The sequence below is a fragment of the Primulina huaijiensis genome, chromosome 14 (genome assembly GCF_012295235.1).
Source record: "Primulina huaijiensis isolate GDHJ02 chromosome 14, ASM1229523v2, whole genome shotgun sequence".
Classification (NCBI taxonomy): Eukaryota; Viridiplantae; Streptophyta; class Magnoliopsida; order Lamiales; family Gesneriaceae; genus Primulina; species Primulina huaijiensis.
In genome coordinates this window covers 16118446-16138452 of record NC_133319.1, presented here as the reverse complement: position 1 = coordinate 16138452, position 20007 = coordinate 16118446, and the positions used below count along the sequence as shown (strand labels likewise).

Here is a 20007-nt window from a genome sequence, read left to right as displayed (position 1 = left end):
AGACATAGTCGAAATATTCTAAATTAATTACCTGATAATTAATTCTGAATCGTCCAAGAAGGCGGCAAAACTCATGGTAGTTATCATGATCAGCAAGACCTGATTCCGATTAGCAAAATATCCATCCATGAAACAGTAACACACAAAGAAAAATGAACAAAGACCATCCCAGCATGGAGCTTAGAGTCAAGTAGTCAACACAAGCAACTAATCTCAAAAGGTATTCTCATACTTTCCTGCCAAATCACTAAATTAGACCCAAACAAACACAAACTTAGATCGTCTTCCGAAAACTTTAATTACATGGAGAATCTGGTGTTCAAAATTTTTACGACTGCTGTACTTTCCTACCACCTGTCTGAAACAACAACAAGGTAAGAACTGGTTTATTTGAAAATCCGCACTCATTGCACGCACCAGGATGAGAAAATAGCTAGTATCTATTCTATTAGAAACCATCCAGTCAATACATTGCGTAAAGAGTGCCCACTTTGAAGATTCTCCTATGCAAATAGGACATGAGGGTGGAACATAAACACAAGCTCCAGAATAAAGCAGTCACCAAAAATCAGGCCGGTAAAAAGATTTAAATGAGATACAATCAATCGTTGATAAATTCTTCAATTTATGTCCAATAAGATTTCAACGTCCTATAAACCACTTAGGGGGAAAAAATAATTCCATGCCGTACAAAGAACTCACAAAAGCCCATGGAGAACAAGAAAGGAAAAAGAAGTCGGATGGACATGTCCAAGGAACTATCAATCCGCATTCCTTTAGGCACATGTCACTAACAATAAATGCAGAACAAAGACTACCACTTCGAAAGGAGCAGAGGCGAAAAAACTACAGAGCCAGTACAGCTGTCGGAAATTATAATTACAGCCATTATATTCAACTGAATGCATCAAAAATAAGAATACCAGTACAGAAGATTAAGAAATATATCAAAATAATAACATTGAAGGCACACAGATCACATACCTTGCCCTGTTCGTAAAATTTCTTTGGTTCCCGACATCAGATGGTCCAAGAACTTGGAACGTGCAGCATCATTGGTGAAAAGAGAGCGCCTAACAGAAGCCAATCGCACCAAGCACTCCAGTGACTGAAAATAAAATAAAAAGTTAATGTCTCAAGTATATTAGATTAGAACGTTAAAAGGCAAACAATTTTTTTGAAGGTGATCAATTTAATAATCAGGTAATTAACAGCAAAAACAGAGAATCAGAGTAGAATTTTGAAATGGCACATAAAATAGCGAAGGGGGAAAGGAACATAAAGAAACCAAGTGATTCGGCTTCGACTACGTGCATGGACAAATGCCACCGAAGGGTACACATCTTTATTTCTCAATTAATTTGAAAACAATCATTGCCATAGTAAGAATCTTCAAATATCAATTGATGCAGAAAGTTACTCCAACTAAATCATCAGAAAATCAAATCACATTTTTATAGTAACTTTTTCAAAAATATGGTTTTCACAAAGTAAACTAGATTTTAAAGAGACAAAAGGTAACAGCTTGAGTTTTCTTTTATCAACTCGTGATTGACCCACACCAAATTGAAATTCAAGTAGCTGATATATTTTAACTTTACTTGAGAAAGCTATTCACAGTCATTATACAATTCGAAGAGGCTGAGGAATATTATACAAGAAAATGAATAAATCAATAATTATTAGATGATTACATCACAAAACAATAAGAGGATATGAACCAACCTCTTTTGCAATTGGCGGCTTTGTAAGTGCATAATAGTCAAAAAATATTTGTATGGTGGAAAAATCTTCTAACACAGACTTCCAAGAAGATGGAATCTGCATAATTAACGTCGGCTGAGTAGCATCCTCGACCAAACATAAAATTCATCTACCAGAAAACAAATCAAATATAATTTGAACCCCCTTACTGAAACCTAAAATATACCTGGACAGTCCCAAATTCCTCAGAGCTTTCGTCAATTGATGTCCCAACAAAATCAAAAGATAAACATTTAAGTGACAATGACAGTGCCAATTCTTGCAAGCGGCTGACGACTGCATGTGTCGATAATAACAGTTGTTCATATGACACATGTGACAAAAAAATGTATCACATTATTCCGAGATGCATAAGCATAGAGCACAATACCATCATTTTTAAGCTGATGTAATGAAGTTAGAGATATCTGGAAAATTTGAAAAAGACTCTGATCTCTGAAGGAACAAGCCACCCTCCGATGATGTGATGAAGGCATTCCTGGGTTGGGCTGAAAGAAAAATGTCATGAAGCACAAAAAAAGATTCAGACAACTACAAGTTTCACAGAAACAGAGAGAAAGATAATGAAGTTTCCACAAACCAAAACAAAGAGAAGGGAAGCAATATCAAGTTACTGAATGATATGTACGCAAAAGCGAAAAACAATGACACCATGATGTCTGACGGAAGCAAACAGAAAAAATTGTTTTGCCAATTTTATTTCATGGTTCTGTTTTAAATCTCTACTCTCTTACAATAAGAACGAACTTGAACAAAACGTAAGTGTAAAAGCCGACCTGATTCATCTCACAAACAAGCTGATTTAATATCTTTAAACCAATAGCATAGTGGTCTGGCGTTGCCTGACAAATAGAAAATTTCATAAGAAGTCATGCTCAAACAACTAGAAAAAGTAGTTAAGAAATAAACAAATGAAAGCTTTATCAAGTTAAGATATACATTATTTACCAAAACAACTAAATCTGATCTAAGAAACGCAAACAGGATAGCACCTGTTTATGTTACAAGCATATATATATATATATAGTCATCACATACCAATCTAGGGCTTACTTCCAATTTCAAAACTAACTCTTTAGTCTTTCCCCCCATTTTTGGCAGCTTTTGGTGTACATGTTGCAATAATATATATTTGGAAACTCTAATTGAAACGTGTACATCAAAATCTGCGAAAAATGGGGAGAAAGAGTTAGTTTGGAAATTGGAACCAAGCCATAGATTGGTGTGTGATGACGAGATGGGAAGGGAATGGGTATTCCCAATAGATGTCGATTTTACGTGTCTGAGTACGTCGTTTTGAGTCCGTTGCATGGTTTTGTCGTGTCAAGTCCATATTTCGTTCATTTAGGTATCGTTTGATTCGCTATATTATTTATCTATATTTTAATCCACATTTTTATCCAATCTAATCTCATATTTGATGCACCATATTATTTATCCATCTACCAATAATTTATCTTACATCAATCAAATCATCAATCATTTATCTCACATCAATCAAATCATTGAATTGAAATTACATTATTACCCTTATTAAATAATATTATAAATATTTTATTAATATTTTCAAAAAGACAAAATGATAATATCACATTATTTCAAATTTAATCAAATTAATCAATCAAATCAAACATTATATTAACTATCATTTTTATATATTTTATTATTAAAAAATATTACTTATCTCCATACTATTTGTTTTATACTACAAACCAAACGGTATCATATTTCATAGTTTGTGTACATGGGACACTACTTACTTGAATTGATTGTTGTATAGGCAAAAGTGGCAAAAAGACAAACTCAAGGTGGTGGAGTAAAAACTGGGCAGCAGAGGTTGTGCTAGGACCACAGAAAATTACGACCCCAGCACGAATTGACGTAAGTCCTAAGCCTGGGACAGAACATGTCACGCTAAGGCGGTCAAAAATTACCGCCCGCGAAACAAAACAATGGACAGGGCTAGACTAAAACAAGTAGCGCTAGGGCAGTCAAAAAAGCGCGAGGCGAAGATAGACAAAATCTCCACGGATCTTTTTGGGCGGAAGGATAAAAGTTTGGACTCTAATGTGCGTATAAAAAGAGGAAAAAAACAGAGGAGAAGACGGAACAAGCAGCCGTAGGAGGAAGAAGGAGCCGCCACAATCATCAGCCGCCAAGGAACGAAATCTGGGAACGTGAAAGAAGGGACGAGCCGTGAAGAGAAGAGGGAACAAAAACCGCACACTCGTTTTTCTCTTTTCTGATTATTTTCTTTCTTTTAGTTAGGATTGAGGGGAACCTACCTCCTAGACATCTATGTCGTGATTGAATTTTATTTCATCATAGGATTGGGAGGTCCTACCCCCTAAACTCATTTTTTCTTTTCTTGTATTATAACATGATAGAATAACATAATTAATGGATCTACAATTTGCATAGACATATAAGGTTTGATACATGTTGATAGCCATAGACCGAAAATCGAAAGCTAGAAAATTTCACCGTTCGTTAATGTGATTACAATTGTTAAATACCACAAGGACATTTGATTACTGCATTTTGTTAATTAGATTAATATAGCTCGAAAGAGTAAATTGATAGATTAAGGAATCTCGTCAACAACATGATTTATGAGTTTACTTCAACTATTAGGACGGTACGTATTCACACTAAGTTAAAGATATCAAGATGCTTAAAAAATTAATGACATGAAGAAAGAAATCTTAGTTGAATATAAGATAGCTACATAATATGAGGAAACAAACTACCTGGCTTAAAAAGTTGATTGATTCTTTTGCTACATCTCTAAATCTATCTTCATCAAACCATCCAAATTTGGTGAGACGACATAAAAGCTGCACTAAAGATCCGACCACAAAGGACTGCAGCTCAGGACCTCTGTTTGCTAGGTAGCTTATTAGGTAATTTCCTTCAGAGAAGTAAAAATCCAGTGAATTCAGATGAAACAAAGATTATAAAAACCAAACAACAAACACAACTTAAAACTTCGATGATAACAAGGTTGTGCTTTTAACTGGTTGGGTGTCAAGTATAATGAAACTAACGAAACTCACAGATACGCAATTTTGTTCATGAAAACATGCTAATGAACTTCAATTAGACTCAATTAAGAATCGTGGGTAGCGCAAAAGTGCAACAAGTTACTTGGCTCGATAAGACAGAAACTGTAAGATAAATAGTGTATTACGGATATCAAGGCGTAGCTGCAAGGAGAGACTGTGCTCAGTCACTTGTTTCAACAAGCTTGAACTAGCCAACATCAATGCATAAGGCGTCAAAGCATTGTCCAGAATAAACTGACATTGTGAAATGTAATCAACATTTGTAGAAAAGCATTTCAGTGTATTCTCAGCATGAATTCGCTCTGTTGAGTCTTGTGAATTGTAGAGCCTTTCACACAACACCTCCAACTGTGCTAAGCTCTCCATAAATACTTAAGCCACACCAAAACGCCCTCCTGCAAATGCCAGATGATCAAGGACCCGAACTCACCCAATCCAACCTTAGTCTACAAAATTTCCCACATTTTGCAGTTACAAATTCAGATAGAAAGTCAAACATACATGCCATAAATAAATATAAACAGAAATGAATCGAAATGAATACACATCCATCATTAGTAAAGTGGGTGGGTGCAACTAACGAGTGGCAGCATATCAATAAAACGCTTCCAATGCTCAAAATACTAGTAGATACAAAGAACAAAAAAACCCATGCACGCACAAACATTAAGTCAGATAAAACGATAGAGCAACAATGCTCTCATACAGCCCGAGGGAAGGACAGCAACAGTGGAATTGAGTACACTTTGCATCAATTTGTGTACCACTTCTGAATGATTGCCCCTTTGCATACTAAGTTTGAGGAAAAATAAAAATCACGCCCACATATATAATACAAGCTGCAAATATTACATTCATTATCTGTAAAAAGATACAAAAGCAGTGGTATTGTTCTCCTCCCCAATAATATCTCAACAAAAATTGAAAAAATAAAAATAGAAAAAAAAATACAACTATTTCATGTAATGCAAAAGAGCTCCAGATAAATGAACCCTGTTCAGCATCAAACCCTGACAACAAAACCAAGGAAAAAACAACAATAAAATTAATCCACGTTTATTCAAATAAAATTATCATTTTTATACTCAGATTCGTAGGCGCACACAGAGTCAAAGTACAATAAATCGAATCAATTTGTGAAGAAATCGAGTATAACCTCCAAATTGTCCCCAGAACCGACAGCAAAGTAGGAAATCGATTTGCGATCGATGCGGTGGGATTCTTCGAACTGCGGGATGGTTCAATTAAATTTTCTATTTTATTTTAGTTTTTCAGAAAGCAAACGACAGTAAAGAAATGGAATTGCTGTAAGAGAGAGAGGGTGAGAAAGAGACACGTTGTACAGATTACACACGCACAGCGTAGGTTATACAATTTAACCCGTCATAATTTTATATATTAATTTTTTACATTTAATCCCGTTTTAATCTAACATTTTTAATATTAATAACTAAATTTTGACTCAGAACTCAACTCAGGTCCAACTTATATGACCATTTTTTTTTTTGGCAATTCAACTAAAATTTCTAATCTTATTTTACTCATTTGGTCTCATGTCTCAAATTTTTTTTGTGTCCTCTCTTCCGGTTAGATTCTTATACTTTTGTTGGCGAATCATGTATAATATTCTTCTTTACCGCATTCTATCATTTTTAGGGGTGGTATACCGTACTGTACCGTACCGAAAATTCTATACCGTATATCGTACCGAAAATTATGGTATAAGAAAATTCACACCGATGCCGTACCGAAATTTTTGGTATACCAAATTTAGCTCTACTTCCCCGTTCTTCTCGCATTCTTTTCACTTGAATTCTTTCGCTGATATACTGTGAAATATGGTATTTGTACTACCATCTCATAGTCAAATATGGGAAACTTGGGGAGTGACCCAACATATAAATTTACCTAGGCCACTCATCAAGACTTTGAAAAGAAGGTTGACAAGGGAAATGACAGCTGTTAAAAGAGACGGACTTGGTAAAACACTGAGCAAGTCGTAGTTTGGAAAGTCGGCTATCGAGGATAAAGTGAGTGATGTTAATGATAACTTACTGTAGAACCCGTAATTAGACTACGTATAAGTCATGCATAATTCTAGTATTTTAAATTAAATTGATATCATTGCATGAGTATTTAAAGTTAATTATTGTATGCAGTAGTTTAATTTTTTATCTTCTCAATTAATTCAGTGAGGCCGGACTGGAGTTGGAGTTTTGAGATAAAATTTAAGATTCAGAAAATATTTCCAGAATTTAATTTAGCTAGCTAATAAGTTAATTTAAGTTAAAAAGAGGTTTAAAGAATTTTTTTAAGCAACTTGAGGTAAGTAAGAAATAAATTAATTTAGGTTCCATAATTAAGATGTTAATTCCTTAAATTATTTAAAGGATGGGTAAGGCTCTAAAGGTTTAAAAATACACTAACTAAACAATATTTCCCTTCATTTTATTTCTAATTTTCGGCCACCCCTTGGTGGATTAAGCAATGATATGCCAACTCACCTTTGACCCATTCTATGTTATTTTAGCATGCTAACTTTTTTAATTATTAATCCACCTTAATTAATTATTACTAAATCATTATCCTAACCTAGTCTAGCATGTAAAAATCGGCCACCCCATCCATTTCTCTCCCCAACAAATATTTTTTATCAACCAAAATTCAAATTTCAAAATAGGAGACTTGGTCTTGCATTGTTCCCATTATATTTGCAACCATTTCCTCACTCTCCTAACCATCATTCCCCATCCCTCATCACCGAAATTCAGAGAGGATACATAGTAAAAATCGTGAGCCACATAGCAAGAAATAGGAGAGAAAACCGAGAAAAAGCACTCCGTCTCCTCCGCACCGAGTCGTCTTATTCATTCGTTTTTCTTTCAAAACGAAACCAAGCATGTTTATATTCTTCCTTGCTCTTCAATCAAGTCATAGTAACATTTTTAAACATTATATGATCATCATTTTCATGGCATAACCGAAATACATCAAGAACTTAAAAAAAAAAAGAATGCAGATTTTCGGCCCTTCATTGTGCTCTTCACGGGTTTCCCTTGTTTTGATGGTTTCAGGGATTGGGTCGATTCCAGGCTCCCAAGACGGCTCCTAGACATGCACTATAATGGTTTAGGACCATGTTGATCCATTAGTTTGGCCACCATGCTTGTTGGAAATCGAAGTGACAGCAACCTCCCCATAAGTGCAAAAATTTGGTTCGAAAATTCTGTTTCGCTTGTCTATGGATGGATCGAACCTTGGTTGGCTCTTGAGCCTGTAACCCTGGTTTGAACACCTCCCTACATGCCTAAGTCGTGACCGAGTCGCCTTTTTGAGGCTTGGTCCATGGTTGCATCAGTTTTAAAATCAAAACGCAAGAACAGCCCCTCCCCTTTCTCGGCCCCTTTTATTTTCCAGCAAGTGTAGTTGAGTTGTATGGTGTTAGTGTTGATCTTGGTTGGCTCTTTAGCCATTAGCCATGGTTCACACCATGCCCCATGAAGTCTAGATCGTGCCATGGTCAATCAAATGGCCACTAGGACGATCCATGACAGCAAACGAAGCAAAACACCACACGCATGCAAGGGTGCTCTCGGTTGGAACTTTCGGGTTACTTCTGGAATGGTGCGAATTGTGGCTGGCCGAGGGCCCTTAGCCATGGTTCAAATCATTCTTTGGGATGTTGGTAAGAGGTTTTGGTCGGTGGTTCAAGCCCCAATGGTCATTAGCCTCGCAAACGACGCAAGGAAACCAAAGCACAGCTGCTGTATTTTGTGACAGCAACTTGCTGCGGCGGTTCAGTGGCTCGTTTGAGTTCTTGGTTGGCTTTTAGCCTATAGCCTTGGACTTGACAGTGCATCATCGAGTTAGGAAGGTCATGTTTTTGGTCGTTTGTGATTCGGCTCATTTTTGAGGTAGTACGAGAATTTACGGTGCGATGTGCCAAATTGACTCTCGAAAGAGCGTTTCATGTTTTGGCCTCCATTCACCTAGATTTCGGCCCTCACCATTTTAGGAGCATTAATTCATCATTTTAAGTGTATTTTAATCATGACTATACGAGGGTTCAGTGTTGGTTCGGGTTGTTTCGGAGTCATGATTAAATACGAGGTCGTTGGGTGTCATTGTCGCATTTTCGGATTTAATTGCATAGTTTGGTCAAGTAAATAATTTGCATATTTTTCACGATAAAAGTTAGGTCGCAGCGAGCCTGGGAACGATCCAATCCATGTGGTAAAATAATACAGGATATTTAATTATGCCATTTAATTATATTACGTGCATAAAAATAGAAAATACTTATTTTTGAGATTTATGCGATATTGTTTGTGGTCATTTCACTATCATGGGAGCATTATTTTACCCGGTCGCCAGTTACTGGTCAGTTCAGTTCAGTGCAGGGGCCACTTGCGTAGACCATAATCTCACCAAGAAAATTATTACAAGTTATTTCAGTACAGGTCTCCAAAGAGCAAACATTTTCACTATGATTTTCAGTTCAGTTATGCACGTATTATAATTGCTCATAATAAGTTATTTTCACATTATGCCTCATGACATGATGTTTTATCCCATGCAAATTTTACTATATTAATTACTCGTTATTTATGATATATGCATGCTGAGTCTTTAGGCTCACTAGACTTGATTGTTGTAGGTACTGATGAGGTCGGGGCCGAGGGCGGGGACCAGTGAGCCAGCTTGGGTCGGCAGTAGTCTCACCCGAGGACCTCAATTACAGCACTTGCCATTTTTTTATGATCAAACATTCTTATCAGTTGTTGGATACTTTAACTTGTTATTTTGGCGAGTAATAATTTCTTCCGCTGCTATTTTGAACAACTAAACTTGATTTATCCGTTGATTTTGTGAATGAGGCAATTTTATTTATTTTACAATGAAAACTTTAAATTTTCCGCAAATTTTCAAGCAAGGATTTTCGGGCCTTTACAGTAGGTATCAGAGCCTATGTTCTTGTAAAGGGTTACACTACTACTGACCGCGAGAAGCTCACAAAGCCACGTCTTCGGTCTGTAAGTTTTACATTTCAGCATTTTATTTAAAGCATGAATTATTTTGACAGCATGCTTCCATGAAATAGTTTACGTTCAGATTCTTTAAGTATTTATTTAAAATAAATTATGGAATTATGCATGTTAGTTACGTATGGGTTATGTATGGAACAGTATGCCTCCTAGACGCCAGGTTGGACGCCCGAGAGGTGGTGGTGAGCACCGTCATGAGGACGGTGGTGAGCACCGTCATCAGAGGCAGGAGAGGCAGGGACCTCAACCCCCTCCTCCTGATATGAACACCCAGATGCTAGCTGAGATGAACCGGTTCTTCGCACAGTTTGCGAGGAACAATGCCGTTGTGGCAGCTAGGCCGACAGGGCCCGAGGCTGTCTATGAGAGATTTATGAAGATGCGTCCGAAGGAGTTTTCTGGGACGTCTGACCCCATGATTGCCGTGGGATGGATCAAATCCCTCAAGGTTATCTTCGAGTTTATGGAGCTTGGAGATGCAGACAGAGTCCGATGTGCCACCTATCTGTTCAGTGGAGATGCCCGCTTATGGTGGGAAGGAGCGTCAGTAGCCCTGAACTTGGCTACGCTGACTTGGACACGCTTCACGGAGGTATTCTACTCCAAATATTTTGTTTAGTAAGTGCGCACCAGGTTGACCAATGAGTTCATGAGCCTGAGATAGGGAGATCTGACGGTTATGAAGTTCATCCGTAAGTTCGAGAGGGGTTGTCATTTTGTGCCCCTGATCGCGAATGATGCAAGAGCCAATATGATGCATTTCTTGGTGGGTCTACGGCCGATCTTGCGCCGTGATGTTAGGGTGTCTGACCCTACTACTTATGAGGTCGCTGTCTCTAAAGCTCTAGCTGCAGAGCAGGATCAGTGTGATATCAAGAGGGATCGCCTAGGCAAGCGCCCAGTCCAGGTGCCGCACCGCCCTCCTCCTCAGCAGCATCAGCAGCAGAACAAGAAGCCTTTTCACGGGCCGCCTAGAAACAGAGGTCAGCAGCAGCAGCAGCGGGGACGCCCAGCTCCGAGGACTTTTGAGCACCCAGTCTGTCCCAGGTGCTCACTACCATCCTGGAGCATGTATGTTTGGCTCAGGAAAGTGTTTTAAGTGTGGCAGTCCAGACCACATGTTGCTGCAGTGCCCTTAGAGGAATCTGCCTACCCAAGGTAGAGTTTTTGCTCTCCATGCGACGGAGACGAACCCCTATACTATGCTGTTGACAGGTATCTTTAAGCTTTAAGTTATTGTTTGAATTTCAGCGTTTTGGGAACCAGGATTAAGATTTTGAACTTAGAAACTGATATAGGATTGCATGCTTTTTTCAATATTATTTTTGGAATTTAAGTTAGAAGAACTTTGGCCTCTGCATGTCTATAGGATAGTTCTCGAGATTACTGGGTTCAACTTAGAGTTCCAATCTTTCAGGGAGAATTTTCATAGCTGGCTCAGCTACAAAAGCCTTGATAGATTCAGGGGCCACTCACTCATTTATTTCGGAGGTCTTTGCTAATTTCCTCAAGGTCAAGACCGTTGGGCTAGATGTAGCCTATTCAGTAGTATTGCCCTCTGGTGAGGAGATGGCAGCCACCAATGTGATCCGAGACATAGATCTTGAGCTCCATGGCAATCTTTTTTATGCGGATCTTATCGTGTTGTCGATGCCAGAGTTTGACATCATCCTGGGGATGGACTGGCTATTACGGAACAGAGTGTTGATAGACTTCCGGCAGAGATCTGTTCTTGTCCGACCGCCAGGAATGGAGCAGTTCTTATTCGAGCCGGACAGGTACTTTCCCTTACCGCGCATTTTTCCATATGTTCAGGCTAGGAAGCTCATGCATAGAGGGTGTCGGGCATTTTTAGCAACCTTTATATCTGTCCCCGAGGAACCCAGCCAGTCAGCCTTAGATGTTCCAATTGTTAGAGATTTCTTAGACGTTTTTCCCGAAGACGTCTCTGGTCTGCCACCCGAGAGAGAGGTGGAGTTTTCCATTGAGCTTATACCAGGTACGACTCCGATATCCAAAGAGCCGTACCGGTTAGCGCCGACAGAGATGGCAGAGCTTAAGAAGCAGATTCATGAACTTCTCGACAAGGAGTTTNTCTTAGACGTTTTTCCCGAAGACGTCTCTGGTATGCCACCCGAGAGAGAGGTGGAGTTTTCCATTGAGCTTATACCAGGTACGACTCCGATATCCAAAGCGCCGTACCGGTTAGCGCCGACAGAGATGGCAGAGCTTAAGAAGCAGATTCATGAACTTCTCGACAAGGAGTTTATTCGCCCGAGTTTCTCACCATGGGGCGCGCCAGTCTTATTTGTGAAGAAGAATGATGGCACGATGAGACTTTGTATTGATTACCGGGAGTTGAACAGGTTTACAGTGAAGAACAAATACCCACTTCCGAGGATAGAGGATCTGTTTGACCAGTTGCAGGGAGCTTCTATTTTCTCCAAGATTGATCTGCGTTCAGGTTATCACCAGTTGAGGGTGAAAGATGCCGATGTTTTGAAGACAGCTTTCAGGACTCGTTATGGCCACTACGAGTTCCTTGTGATGCCGTTCGGTCTGACGAATGCGCCAGCGATATTCATGGATCTCATGAATCGCGTATTTCAGCCGTATCTTGACCAGTTTGTAATAGTGTTCATAGACGATATTCTCGTCTACTCCAAGAGTCAAGAGGATCACAGCAGACATCTGACCACAGTTTTGCAGACCTTGCAGAAGAACAAATTATTCGCAAAGTTCAGTAAGTGCGAATTCTAGTTAGAGAAGGTGGCGTTCTTAGGCCACATTGTTTCTAGCAGTGGTATCGAGGTAGACCCAGCAAAAGTTGCAGCAGTCAGAGATTGGGTTGTGCCGCAGAATGCATCTGAGATCCGCAGTTTTCTTGGGCTAGCAGGATATTACAGTAAGTTCATTCAGGGATTCTCCTCTATCGCAGTTCCACTCACATCGTTGACCAAGAAGAATGTGAAATATGTGTGGAACGATGAGTGCCAGAAGAGCTTCGATACTTTGAAGCAAGCTCTTATCTCAGCGCCAGTTTTGGCCATGCCGTCAGGGCCCGGCGAGTTTGTCCTTTATACCGATGCTTCGAAGCTCGGTTTAGGATCAGTTTTGATGCAGCATGGGAAAGTGATAACGTATGCTTCTCGACAGTTGAAAATCCACGAGAAGAATTACCCTACCCATGATCTAGAGTTGGCCGCAGTAGTTTTTGCCTTGAAGATTTGGAGGCATTATTTGTATGGAGAGAAGTGTCAGATCTTTACCGACCACAAGAGCCTCAAGTACTTCTTTACGCAGAAAGAGCTGAATATGCGTAAGAGGCGTTGGTTGGAGCTTGTGAAGGATTATGATTGTGACATTAGCTACCACCCGGGTAAAGCTAATGTAGTTGCAGATGCTTTGAGCAGGAAAGTCGCAGTGATGGCTCATTTGACGATTCAGGGACCTCTTTAGCTTGAGATGCAGAGGTTTGATCTAGAGTCATATCCTCAAGGTAGAATTCCCCGTTTATCTACCTTGACTATCCAGTCCTCTCTTCTCGACCGTATTCGCAGTGGCCAGCCAGCAGATGAGCAGTTGGCACAATGGAAGCAGAGGGATGAGGCCAAGGGCAGTATTTTATATACAGTCAGCGATGGTATAGTGAGATACCGAGACAGGATGTGGATTCCTAGCAGTGATACTATCCGAGCAGATATTCTATCATAGGCCCACATGTTGCCGTACTCTATTCATCAGGGAGTACGAAGATGTACAGAGATCTGCAGCTATTGTACTGGTGGCCAGGGATGAAGAAGGACATCAGGCGTTTTGTATCCGAGTGCCTGACTTGTCAGCTAGTGAAGGCGGAGCATCAGAGACCAGCAGGTTTGCTCAAGCCTCTCCCTATTCCAGAGTGGAACTGGGAGAATGTTACCATGGACTTCGTGACCGGTTTGCCGAAGTCAGTCAGAGGATCAAATGCCATCTGGGTGATTGTAGATCGTCTTACCAAATCAGCGCACTTCTTGCCTATTAAGACGACTTTCACCATGATTCAGTATGCGGAGTTGTATATCCGGGAGATAGTCCGACTTCATTGTATTCTAGTTTCGATCGTATCCGACAGAGATCCTAGATTCACTTTCTCCTTTTGGAAGAGTTTACATTCGACCATGGGGACAAAGTTGCTGTTTAGCACAACTTTCCACCCACAGACAGATGGTCAGTCAGAACGAGTTATTCAAATTTTAGAGGATCTTCTCCGTGCTTGTGTGATTGACCTCTCAGTAAGTTGGGAGGCGAAGTTGCCATTGGTAGAATTCACCTATAACAACAGCTTCCAGTCGTCTATTTGTATGGCACCGTATGAAGCACTGTATGGCCGTAAGTGTAGATCTCATGTTCATTGGGACGAAGTAGGAGAGAGAGCAGAATTGGGTCCAGAGATTATTCAACAGGCTGCCGATGTAGTAGTCAAGATCCGTGAGAGGATGAGGACTGCTCAGAGTCGACAGAAAAGCTAAGCAGATCAGAGAAGGAGAGACCTAGAGTTTGTCGTTGGCGACCATGTCTTTGTGAAGGTAGCACCTATGAAAGGTGTTATGCGATTTGGAAAGAAAGAGAAGCTCAGTCCAAGATTCATTGGACCGTTTGAGATCCTCGACAGAGTTGGGACGCTAGCTTATCATGTTGCTCTTCCGCCGAATCTGGCCGGAGTACACAATGTGTTCCACGTCTCTATGCTGAGGAAGTATATGGCAAATCCTTCGCATGTCTTGAACTTTGAGCCGTTGCAGCTTACCCCGAACCTATCTAAAGAGGAGAGACCAGTGCAGATCTTAGACAGATAGGAGAAGAAGCGTCGGAACAAGTTGGTTAAGCGAGTCAAAGTCAAATGGCTCAACCATTCAGAGGAGGAAGCTACTTGGGAGTCTGAGCCAGAAATGAGAAGTCGGTATCCCGAGTTATTCGGTGGGTTCTAATTTCGATGACGAAATTTCTTTTAAGGGAGGGAGAGTTGTAGAACCCGTAATTAGACTACGTATAAGCCATGCATAATTCTAGTATTTTAAATTAAATTGATCTCATTGCATGAGTATTTAAAGTTAATTATTGTATGCAGTAGTTTAATTTTTTTATCTTCTCAGTTAATTCAGTGAGGCCGGACTGGAGTTGGAGTTTTGAGATAAAATTTAAGATTCAGAAAATATTTTCAGAATTTAATTTAGCTAGCTAATAAGTTAATTTGAGTTAAAAGGAGGTTTAAAAATTTTTTTTAAGCAACTTGAGGTAAGTAAGAAATAAATTCATTTAGGTTCTATAATTAAGATGTTAATTCCCTAAATTATTTAAAGGATGGGTAAGGCTCTAAAGGTTTAAAAATACACTAACTAAACAATATTTCCCTTCATTTTATTTCTAATTTTCGGCCACCCCTTAGTGGATTAAGCAATGATATGCCAACTCACCTTTGACCCATTCTATGTTATTTTAGCATGCTAACCTTTTTAATTATTAATCCACCTTAATTAATTATTACTAGATCATTATCCTAACCTAGTCTAGCATATAAAAATCGGCCACCCCATCCATTTCCCTCCCCAACAAATATTTTTTATCAACCAAAATTCAAATTTCAAAATAGGAGACTTGGTCTTGCATTGTTCCCATTATATTTGCAACCATTTCCTCACTCATCTAACCATCATTCCCCATCCCTCATCACCGAAATTCAGATAGGATTCATAGTAAAAATCGTGAGCCACATAGCAAGAAATAGGAGCGAAAACTGAGAAAGAAAACAAAGTAGCGAAGCACTCCGTCTCCTCCGCGCCGAGTCGTCTTATTCATTCGTTTTTCTTTCAAAACAAAACCAGGCATGTTTATATTATTCCTTGCTCTTCAATCAAGTCATAGTAACATTTTTAAACATTATATGATCATCATTTTCATGGCATAACCGAAATACATCAAGAACTTAAAAAAAAAAGAATGCAGATTTTCGGCCCTTCATTGTGCTCTTCACGGGTTTCCCTTGTTTTGATGGTTTCAGGCGTTGGTTCGATTCCAGGCTCCCAAGGCGGCTCCTAGACATGTACTATAATTGTTTAGGACCATGTTGATCCATTAGTTTAGCCCCCATGCTTGCTGGAAATCGAAATGACAGCAACCTCCCCATAAGTGCAGAAATTTGGTTCGAAAATTCTGTTTCACTTGTCTATGGATGGATCGAACCTTGGTTGGCTCTTGAGCCTGTAACCCTGGTTTGAACACCTCCCTAGCATGCCTAAGTCGTGACCAAGTCGCCCTTTTGAGGCTTGGTCCATGGTTGCATCGGTTTTAAAATCAAAACGCAAGAACAGCCCCTTCCCTTTCTCGGCCCCTTTTATTTTCCAGCAAGTGTAGTTGAGTTGTATGGTGTTAGTGTGGATCTTGGTTGGCTCTTTAGCCATTAGCCAAGGTTCACACCATAACCCATGAAGTCTAGATCGTGACATGGTCAATCATATGGCCACTAGGACGATCCATGACAGCAAACGAAGCAAAACACCACACGCATGCAAGGGTGCTCTCGGTTGGAACTTTCGGGTTACTTCTGGAATGGTGCGAATTGTGGCTGGCCTAGGGCCCTTAGCCATGGTTCAAATCATTCTTTGGGATGTTGGTAAGAGGTTTTGGTCGGTGTTTCAAGCCCCAATGGTCATTAGCCTCGCAAACGACGCAAGGAAACCAAAGCACAGCTGCTGTATTTTGTGACAGCAACTTGCTGCGGAGGTTCAGTGGCTCGTTAGAGTTCTTGGTTGGCTTTTAGTCTATGTCCTTGGACTGGACAGTGCCTCATCGAGTTAAAAAGGTCATTTTTTTGGCCGTTTGTGATTCGGATCATTTTTGAGGTCGTACGAGAATTTACGGTGCGATGTGCCAAATTGATTCTCGAAAGAGCGTTTCATGTTTTGGCCTCCATTCACCTAGATTTCGGCCCTCACCATTTTAGGAGCATTAATTCATCATTTCAAGCGTATTTTAATCATGACTATACGAGGGTTCAGTGTTGGTTTGGGTTGTTTCGGAGTCATGATTAAATACGAGGTCGTTGGACGTCATTGTCGCATTTTCGGATTTAATTGCATAGTTTGGTCAAGTAAATCATTTGCATATTTTTCACGATAAAAGTTAGGTCGCAGCGAGCCTGGGAACGATCTTATCCAAATGGTAAAATAATACAGGATATTTCATTATGCCATTTAATTATATTACGTGCATAAAAATAGAAAATACTTATTTTTGAGATTTATGCGATATTGCTTGTGGTCATTTCACTATCATGAGAGCATTATTTTACCAAGTCGCCAGTTACCGATCAATTCAGTTTGGTACCACCCGGTCGCCAGTTACCGGTCAGTTCAGTTTGGTACCACCCGGTCGCCAGTTACCGGTCAGTTCAGTTCAGTGCAGAGGCCACTTGCGTAGACCATCATCTCACCAAGAAAATTATTACAAGTTATTTCAGTACAGGGCTTCAAGGAGCAAACATTTTCACTATGATTTTCAGTTCAGTTATGCACGTATTATAATTGCTCATGATAAGTTATTTTCACATTATGCCTCATGACATGATGTTTTATCCCATGCAAATTTTGCTATATTAATTACTCGTTATTTACGATATATGCATGCTGAGTCTTTAGGCTCACTAGACTTGATTGTTGTAGGTACTGATGAGGTCGGGGCCGAGGGCGGGGACCAGTGAGCCAGCTTGGGTCGGCAGTAGTGTCACCCGAGGACCTCATTTACAGCCCTTGCCATTTTTTTTATGATCAAACATTCTTATCAGTTGTTGAATACTTTAACTTGTTATTTTGACGAGTAACAATTTCTTCCGCTGCTATTTTTAACAACTAAACTTGATTTATAAGTTGATTTTGGGAATGAGGCAATTTTATTTATTTTACAATGAAAACTTTAAATTTTCCGCAAATTTTCAAGCAAGGATTTTCGGGCCTTTACACTTACTCAGTAATAACTTACCAAGTTCCAGCTTTTATTTTCTTCAAATTTGTTATATTTTATGTTTTCGAATTCTTGCATATTCTTGTAGATACAAAATTATGTTGGGAGTTTGTTTTTAATGCGTCATTTCCATCATATTCTTTTATTTTGGTGCATATTAATTTAGAAGACTAGAACTAAAGATCAGATTTAGGATTCACTTTTGTTTGATTTGTTGAAGTTAGCCCCCCGAGTTTTTGCACTATCATTTACTCCTTGACAGCCATTATTAGCCACATCCTTGTATGGTAGTGACTGATATAAAGGATTAATCACCACATTAATATAATTCACTGGTGACTTATTATTTTCATTTTTGTTTCTTTGAACATTTGATTGATTTCTCTTGGCAAAATCATCTTTTATTCTGTATGATGGTCTGTGCTATTTTTATAAAGACTAGGGAGTATTGAGATTGAGCGGTGAATATCACCTACCTTGGAACTCCCCATACATTCTTTTACCTTCTTGGGTTGATTACTCCCGTGATTCGCACTCACATATCTTCTCATCGTCTGCCTCAACACTGCTTTCACTTATGCCATGATACCATTGGCCAGAAGCTTTGACACTTCTATTTCTCTTGCTTTGGTTTGAGGCTTCTACATTCCCATGAATGGGCTACGGCCATGATGTTGATCTTCAGTCTATTCGACTATGTCTTGAACATAAAATTTCCGTGCACTTTCTTCAACCATATCTTCTCCAAGATTTGGTGAAACTTCCACTTCCCTCGTAACGAAACGTCCACTACTCGTTTTCTTAAACGTGCTAGAAATTTTTTTTCTCCCTCTTACTAAATCGGCCGAATACATATATATACTTTAAAAATAATTTGTACCATTTAAAAATAAATCAACCATCTAAAACTTGAAAATCAAAGGAATAGTCAAAATATAAAACCATCCAACATTTTACCAAACCTAAAAATAATATTTGAAAAGTATAGTACATACTATTACCTCTCAAAAACCACTCAAAACATAAATAAATAGTCGTAAAAATCTTTAACATAAACTTAAAATCATAAGTCATAAACATAAGTGCGGAAAACTAGCGTTGGTCTTCGGGTTATGTGCACATTCAGTCTAGCAAATTCAACAATCAAGACCTCCATTAACCTTACCATCACAATCACCTGCATCAATCACACCCAGTAAGTCTAAGAACTCAACACACCATAATCTTGATAACAACATAATACGTATACAGATCACATACAACAGTGAAAATACTTGTACTTAAAATATCGTTTTCGTCATGATGCATAAATTTTAAACATAAACCTTTTCATAAACTTTTACATAAACATTTTTATAACTACGTAAACATATTCATATTTATCATAAACATATTCATATTCGTATCCATATTCATATTCGTATTCATCATAAACATATTCATATTCGTTTTCGTTGAATTCAGATCGTTAATTGTGACTTTCGTATTCGTATTCGTATTGGAAGATGGATCCATATACATGTAACCACAGTACTGAGCGGCGGGGACATCAGCGACACTCTCACCCGTCAACTGGGCCTTGGCCTTACGTATTAACATATCATATCGTGTCAATTGAAATACGATCGTCGGGCTCCCACTGGGCCTTCTCCCTCACGATATCTCCAACATATCATTGTATTAGTCACAATTACTTCACTTCCTTCAACGTTTCGTATTCTCATCACTTCATAAAATTAAACATGCATATAATATATTTCTTTTAAACCAAGCATTCAACATATCTTTTAACGTTATCATTTAATCATAAAAATCCATAAACATTTACAATAAACAATTTAACATATTAAATCATAAGAATCCATAAATGTTTAAAATCAAAATTTTAACATATTAAATCATAAACATTTAATATAACCATTTTAACATATAAAATTCCATAAACAATTAAAATAATCGTTTTAACATATAAAAATCCATAAACAATTAAAATAATCCTAAAATTATATAAACATTTAAAATAATCATATTTGCATATAAAACAGCATTCAGGGCACTGTCATGACGTTTACTAATTTTCGCATGTAAAATTATCGTTTTACCTCTAGACGTAAAATTTCACGTTTTTGACATTT

The 20007-nt window shown here is 38.7% G+C and overlaps 1 protein-coding gene across 7 annotated transcripts in view; it reads right to left on the bottom strand.

Annotated features, from left to right (window-relative positions):
- The window catches only part of LOC140956447 (uncharacterized), a 30519-nt gene extending 24349 nt beyond the window's left edge, over positions 1-6170 (bottom strand). The window contains exons 1-10 of one of the 7 annotated variants that reach the window (XM_073413167.1): positions 5986-6170; positions 5491-5839; positions 4955-5224; positions 4515-4675; positions 2541-2606; positions 2135-2252; positions 1931-2040; positions 1726-1821; positions 985-1108; positions 32-99 (exon numbers count right to left, since the gene is read on the bottom strand). In XM_073413167.1, coding sequence (XP_073269268.1) covers positions 32-99; positions 985-1108; positions 1726-1821; positions 1931-2040; positions 2135-2252; positions 2541-2606; positions 4515-4675; positions 4955-5195 — 984 coding nt within the window. In that variant the 5' untranslated portion in view covers positions 5196-5224; positions 5491-5839; positions 5986-6170. Of the gene's footprint in view, positions 1-31; positions 100-984; positions 1109-1725; positions 1822-1930; positions 2041-2134; positions 2253-2540; positions 2607-4514; positions 4676-4954; positions 5840-5985 lie in introns of all 7 variants that reach the window. The other 6 variants (XM_073413169.1, XM_073413168.1, XM_073413171.1 and 3 more) reach the window with 6 other exon arrangements.
- Positions 6171-20007: the final 13837 nt, after the last annotated feature.